We start from the raw sequence: 7535 nt of genomic DNA on the forward strand, positions 1-7535 counted from the left end.
AAAATTCTCTGTCATCATTTTAAACTAGAATCGCTAAGTATGTTAACCATTTGGATTGACCAATATCGTTGTAAAATTAGAGAATCAAAGTATGATAAATTAAAATATAAAGATTAAATGTTAAATTTAAATATAATAGATGGATCGAAACTGAAATTCTACCATGAGAGCTCATCAACAAATTTATGTTGAAGTGGTAAAGTTTTTTTTGTGTTAGATTCAAGTTTTTTAAGTTGGGGAGAATAACGCAATAGGATGATAATATGTTTTAGTGTATTTGATTTCACATTTTCTTACATTGATGATAATATTTATATCAATCGAGTTAAGGCTGAACTGACATGAAGAAGAGGGATTAAATCCGTGTCAAACGGTACAAAAACTTTAATCATCCCGGTATATTATTTTGTATATTATAATTAAATTTCAGATGATGGAGATTGGATCGAATTTACAAGAGCAGATGATAACCCAACCCATAAAAAAGATCTAGAGCTGACTACCAAGGCCCAAAAAGAGTTGACCCAGCCAACCTTTTGTATTTTCTTTCTTTCTTGGTCCTCCTCGACAGCCTTGCCCCAAAGTCGAAGCCAGTGTTTTACTCTCTCGTCAACTTCAATGGAGGCTCCGATCAGAGCCAGAGAAGCCCTAGGTTTCATTCTCTTCTCTCTTCTATTTTCCATCTGCAGATCCTCTTCTTTAAACCATCTCCTGATCTCCAACGCCGAGCGTAGAGTAAGCATCAAACTTCTCTCTTTCTCTCTCACTTTTTCTATATTTCCACCTTTTAATCTTAGTTTCATATGAAGTTGTCGAAATTATAATATAATGTTGAAAAAATTAAAGTGTTTTGGTTGAAGAACTGGTTTTAGGTGAGGAATTTATTTGAATTTATATTTTAAAAGCTCTAATTTTAAAGAAAATGTAAGATGCTTGATCTCAATATTTTTATTTTATTTTGTTTGATTTGGATTCTTTTGAGCTTGTTTATTTAATTTTTTTTTCTTTTGGGGTTAATTAGGCTTCTTTTGTTAAATTATGATATGCGGCTCAAAAATTTAAGTTTTTTTGGGTTAAAGAACTGATATTAGGTAAGAATATATATATATATACACATATATATGAGTTTAGATTATAAAAGCTCCTTTTGTTTAAAAAAGAAAAGCTGCAAGATGCTTGATCTTAATAATTTTATTTTATTTTGTTTAATTTGCCTTATTTTGAGCTTATTTATTTGGATTTATTTCTTTTATCCTTTCCTAAATGTTGTTTTTGGTTGATGCAGATTGACTTGAGCTCCCACATTGTCAAAGTTTTCTTGACATTGAAGGTAATTTCTCTCTAAATGCTACAAGTTTATTTAATTAATACACATTTATATGTATGCATGCATATATATTATATCTAAATCATTTAATCGAGAGGGGTTGAGGTTTTATACTTGAAATTTGAATTGGGGGCCTAAAATTTACTAGTTAATGGAAGTTTTTAGCCTTTTTTTTACTATATCAGGCACTGGTTTTTTAACACTTTTATGCCCTGACATTTATTATTGTTATTTGATTTAGTGCTTGCCAATTTATTATTGTGTTTGTTTTTTTTAATACCTGTAATTTTGAAGAATTAACATTTAAGAAAAGAAACTTAAACTATTTTTAATAGCGAAATTCATGATTTACTTTTATATGAAACAGTTATGTTTCAGTCAACTTTTTTTAGGTAATCGTGAGCTTTTAATCAAATATGATTTTGCTTTGTAGTAACTTCTGAGGCAGCAGACTGTAAATAGCAAAACAGTCAAGTAGCAAAAGTAACTTAAAACTGGAGTATATAATTTCTTATTGGTTTATGCAAGTGAATGAAATTGAGGCATCATTTCAAGTATTAGCATTGATAGTTTGAGGATTAGATTATTAATATCTAGATTTCTAATATTTTCATGTATTTTATTTTGCATAATTGTATATGAATAAATGTGTATGTATTTATCTCTTTTAGGTCGAGAATGCTGGTAGTACGCCTACTTCAGAGGTTCTTCTTTCTTTCCCACCCACTCAAGCTGATCATCTCGCAACGGTTGAAGCATTAGTAACTAAAGGAAAGAGGAAGAAGACTACGTTAGTCCGTCTTGATGTAAAACCGACCGAACTGCCTGATGCACCTAATGACGCTAAATATTTTACTATTTATTTAGCAAATCCCTTAAAGTCTGGTGAAAGCACAACCATAGAAGTATTGTACCTGTTGACACACTCCCAAGAACCTTTTCCGGCTGAGATAGCCCAATCAGAATCTCAATTAGTATATTATCGTGATAGTGCATTGATATTGTCACCATATCATATTAAGCAACAAGCGACTTTTATTAAGACACCAAGTACTAAAGTGGAATCATTCACAAGGGTGGAACCCAGTAATCGTGCAGGCACTGAAATAAAGTATGGGCCATATGAGGATCATCCTCCATACTCTTTTTCTCCAATTCTTATACATTTTGAGAACAATAGCCCATTTGCTGTTGTTGAGGAGCTTGTTCGTGAAGTTGAGATATCTCATTGGGGCAACCTTCAGGTCACAGAGCAGTACACATTGGTTCATGCCGGTGCCCGGCACAAAGGTGTATTTTCAAGGTAGAGTAGCTACTACCTACTAGGATTCAATTTGAAAGATCAAGAAACAAAGCACCTTTTTATGATTGATTTCAGTAGTCACTTTCTGCTGCATGCTATTTCAGGGTTGATTACCAATCCAGGCCAACTTTGAATGGTGCATCCTCATTGAGGTACCTTCTGGCAAGACTACCTCCTAGGGTTCATTCTGTCTACTACCGGGATGAAATAGGAAACATCTCGTCCTCACACCTGCGTACTGATTCCCGTAAGGTATTCAAATGTGTTTTCTCTTCCATTCTCTCTCTTCTCTTTCCCTTGCAGCAAAAAGTTGTTTTTTAACAATAAAATCAATTACCTAGTCAACTTTGGAATTTTTGTGATTATGAGTTATTCCTAAAAGTAAATGCTTTTTATCCTAGTTTCTTGGACATGTGACCATGTAGATGTTTAAAACCCTTGTATTTGCAACTCTCCTTGTTGGCATGTAAGTTTCTATTTGAAAGGTTTGCTCTGGCTTAGTTATATATTGTTGCCATCAAACAACAAGGTTTCCCCAGTCTTGTAATCATGCATTTATATATTAGTGCACCCTTTTTCATGTTTCCAATTAAGGAAGAAGTCAGCATAATATGAAAGGTTTTTAAAATCTTTTTCATATGCTTCTATCGCTGCTGCTTTCTCTTCGTGTGTGTTGATTGTCAACTAAGTTTATTCTCTTACAGTCTGAACTGGAAATTGAACCACGGTATCCTTTATTTGGAGGTTGGAAAGCTACTTTTGTCATTGGTTATGGGCTACCATTACAAGACTTCCTTTTCGAGACATCTGATGACAGGCGTTATCTCAACTTTACTTTTGGATGCCCCCTTCTTGAGACAGTGGTTGACAAGTTAACCGTCAAAGTAGGTTTGGTTTAAAGATCTACATCTGTTTCTTTATATAGTTGTTTCTTTAATCCTTTTGTTAAAATTTTGGAATATAGACTGGAACTAACATGTTATGCTTCAGGTTGTGTTACCTGAGGGTTCAAAAGACCCTTCTGCTGTGGTTCCCTTTCCTGTGGAGCAGCATTTGGAGGTAATTATTCTCTATGTAATAATCTCTTTGCAGTTTTTATAGTGGATGCATGAATTTATTTATGCATGTTACATCTGAATCTTTCAGACCAAATATTCTTACCTTGATGTTGTGGGAAGGACTGTGGTGGTCATGGAAAAGAAAAATCTTGTTCCTGCGCACAACTCTCATTTCCAGGTAATTTGTTGCCTCTTCTATCCGTATTATGTGTTTTTGCATGGGTATCGGTTTTATTGTTGTCTATATTGAGTCCATCTCCTCATGATATTATAAGTTAGTGAATAGAACACCATGCTAACTGAAACCCTCAAAATGATGAATGATTAAAATACGTAAGTGCTTTCATGGAGGCCGTTCGAATCTGCCCTAATTAATATAAAAACGGTTAAAGCATCTAGGTAGTGGTCCCTGTATTATAGTTAAAAGTGCAATTTAGTCCTTGTATAAGACGGAGTAATTTAATCTTTGTATGTCTGATATTGGTACAAATAAGTAAATTCCATTACCGTGTTACTGAAAACTATCAAAATGCTGACAAAGACTTGTTTGCTGACTCTGCACCAATATCGAACTACAAAAATTGAATTACTCAATTTCTGTAGATATTTTAGCCTAGGAAAAGACATCCATTATAGTTAGCGGAACACGATTTTGTTCAATCTCATGCGTTTTCTATTGATCCCTCTTTGCAGGTTTACTACACCTTCAAGCCAATCTTCATGCTTGCCGAGCCTTTGATGTTGGCGTCCGCGTTCTTCTTGTTTTTCGTGGCTTGTGTAGCTTACCTGCACATCGATCTTTCCATACGCAAGTGAAACATCGCAGTATTCGCAATAAAAAAATAGCAAATAGTTTGAAATTGTCACTCTTTAGATTGCAGTGATGCCACTTCACCTGAGGTGAGAGACTACAACTCTAGAACTAGGGCATTGTTGTAACTTTTTCGTGTACTAAAATACACCAAAATTCTGAAATGTTCTAAAAATAGTTCCCCATTGAAAATATTGTCGTTAAATTTTAAAGCTACTGTTTTTTTACAAAGTAATTGTTTCTAGTTTCAACAACGAACTACTTGGTAGGCAATGTTATATGGGCTTGAGGTGATTATCTGATATCGGTGTGCTATATTTTTCCAAAACATTATTATGTCCAAATGCGTTGGGGACACCATTTTCTTTTTAAAAATAGTCTATATATATAATTTAATAAAATAAATCTTCAAGTTTAGTGTTATAAATGAACTGAGCTTGAATAAATGGATTTTTGTTCATGTTTATTTGTTTATTTTTAAGTTTATTTGTGTTCAATTTATGTTTTCAAAATATTTGTTCGTGTTCGTTTATTTTAGTTAAACCAACATGTTTAAATGAATATGTTCACGAAAACATGTTCACAAATCCTTAAGAGTAAATAGGGTTAATTTAGTCTTTTAATTAATCAAATAGGGTTAGGTTAGTTTTAGACAAAATAGAAATAGCTATACATTTTCTCTTTTGCTTTTACTTTTTCCAATTCCTTTTATAAATTACAAAAATAAAAAATATCAATTTGTTATAAATATTCTATTATTAAATGGATGTTCATCCAAATTAAGATAAGTTTAATGTATTTTAGGATTCTAATCGTAATTAAAAATAGAATTTTATTTCATTTATACTTATTATGTCTGTAAATATAGACATTGGACAAGGGTAAACAAGCTCGAAAAAAAAAGTTTGATTTTAGGTGATTCATTTGCTTCAGATTTGTCTAAGTTAGCTCTCGTGAAAATGGTAATGATTTAACTTTAAAAGAAAGTTCTAATGATCTCGATTTATATAAGCATTTGTGGGTTCAATGCGAAAATTGTTATAAATTAAATTTTAAGAAATTGCTTAAGATAGAAATGAATATTTGTGAACAATGTGGATATCATTTGAAAATGAGTAGTTCAAATAGAATCGAACTTTTGATTGATCGAGGCACTTGGGGTCCTATGGATGTAAACATGATCTCTCTGGATCCCATTGAATTTCAGTTTGAAGAAGAGTTTTATAAAGATCGTATTGATTTTTATCAAAGAAAGATAGGATTAATTGAGGCTATTCAAATAGGCAAGGGTCAACTAAACGGTATTCCTATAGCAACCGTGGCTATGGATTTTCAATTTATGGGGGAGTATGGGATCCTTAGTAGGCGAAAAAATCACCCATTTGGTCGAATATGCTACCAATAAATTTTTACCTCTTATTCTAGTGTGTGCTTTTGGAGGAGCACGCATGCAAGGACTCTCGAGAAGGCAAAAATTCTCAAAGAAAATCTCTAAGGCATTGTAATAAAGCGGAAGCAACTCTCAAGCGAAGAAGAAAAAAGTGATAAGAAAAGTGTGTTATATTACTTTGAATAAATACAACTGAGTGATTATAAATGAATGGGAAAACCTCTATTTATAATTGAGTTATCCAAATCTAATGATACAAATTAAATTATATCAATGGTTAATTTTAGGAATACAAAATATTTACCATAATAACTCTAGTTTTATTGGGTTATTAAGGTTTCAAATAGATGGATTTTTCTATATGTTCCATGAATTAGGCCAATTCAAGTGAGTCAAATGAGTCTCATTTAATCAGTTGACTTCGATGGAATACTTTATGTGCATTCGTCATGGGCTTCGTGATACTTTCACATGCATTGTAATAAAATCAACTACGATAATGCATTCTCTTAGTATATGCTTGGAATTCTATTTTAAATATTTTTAATTCTTAGTAATTAATTTTTCGTTTGTATCGTATATATTGCCTTTTATTAATTTTTTGACTTACATTTTATATCAATTTATTTTTTATATTTCAGTTAATCAAATTTAATTTTTCTATCATTTCTCTTTTTTCTTTAAAAATTAATTTAGATATTGTATGTTTTATCAAATCTTTGATAAAATAATATGAACTCCTTCATTCACATTTGTTTTACGTAATTTAATGTTCATGATGATGCGTACTAAATATATGATAAAAAAGTAATAATTGTTTTAAATATAGATATTTTGAGTCATTTAAATAAAATATGATAAAAATATAATCATAAATTGCAGAATGCAAAAGTTAAATTATAAATTTTTATTATTACGTTTTAATTAATTGTTTTTAACAAACATTTTAATTAATTATTTTTATTGTCAAATAAGTTCATTATGCCCAATTATCTTTAATGTTCTTTTAAAAAATGCTACAGTTTTCCATTATACATGTATATCGTTTTTCTTTAAATTTTTTTATTGTAATTTCGTTTTTTTGTTAAATTAAATAAATTGTCTAAATTTAGTTATTCTCAAAATATTAATTTTATTAGTTAAATTATTCTAATTAGTTATGTTTTAAATGTTGTTTTAATTTTAATTAGTATATAAAATATTTTTAACTCCCATCCTTCTAGAATAAATAGGGGAGTCCAGTTTTTTAACTCTTATATTCTGTTCAAATTTACAATTAAATTTACTTTCATTAAAAAATTGGGACATGCATATTTTGTTTTAATAAAAAGATTAAATCATATTACTTAGTTTTAAAAGTTAATTTTTAATTGTCAACGTGTCATAATGTTTTATTGGTGTTGAGGTTAAAATCTTTGTTGTGTCGGTGGAACTTGTCCTTCACTATCTACGATAAGTGTTTACTACTTTTCTCTCTTTAAATTATATGTTTAGTTAAAAATAAAATTAATTAAAACTTTAAAAGCTAAAAAAGGAATTTAATTATTAAAAAAATAAAAAAAATAAATCATGCAACACAAGTCATATTCCTAATAATATTAATGAGTAACTAACAAACAAACAATAAATAAACATATGCATGTATA

At 30.4% G+C, this 7535-nt stretch overlaps 1 protein-coding gene across 1 annotated transcript; it reads left to right on the forward strand.

Annotated features, from left to right (window-relative positions):
* Window positions 1-447: 447 nt before the first annotated feature.
* Window positions 448-4801, forward strand: LOC107904078 (dolichyl-diphosphooligosaccharide--protein glycosyltransferase subunit 1B). The gene is made up of 8 exons (XM_016830345.2): window positions 448-735; window positions 1286-1330; window positions 1999-2630; window positions 2735-2882; window positions 3335-3514; window positions 3621-3689; window positions 3777-3866; window positions 4382-4801. The coding sequence occupies exons 1-8, from the start codon at window positions 619-621 to the stop codon at window positions 4502-4504; spliced, it is 1404 nt and encodes a 467-aa protein (XP_016685834.1). The 5' UTR covers window positions 448-618; the 3' UTR covers window positions 4505-4801.
* Window positions 4802-7535: the final 2734 nt, after the last annotated feature.

Source organism: Gossypium hirsutum, chromosome D05 (assembly GCF_007990345.1).
Source record: "Gossypium hirsutum isolate 1008001.06 chromosome D05, Gossypium_hirsutum_v2.1, whole genome shotgun sequence".
In the NCBI taxonomy this organism is placed as follows: domain Eukaryota; kingdom Viridiplantae; phylum Streptophyta; class Magnoliopsida; order Malvales; family Malvaceae; genus Gossypium; species Gossypium hirsutum.

Bases quoted from the DNA above. Each gene is read 5' to 3' on its own strand.
- LOC107904078 (XM_016830345.2), top strand. From the start codon at position 619: ATGGAGGCTCCGATCAGAGCCAGAGAAGCCCTAGGTTTCATTCTCTTC. The intron at 1,331-1,998 runs GTAATTTCTCTC...TATCTCTTTTAG, and splicing joins AAGTTTTCTTGACATTGAAG to GTCGAGAATGCTGGTAGTAC. The intron at 2,631-2,734 runs GTAGAGTAGCTA...ATGCTATTTCAG, and splicing joins CACAAAGGTGTATTTTCAAG to GGTTGATTACCAATCCAGGC.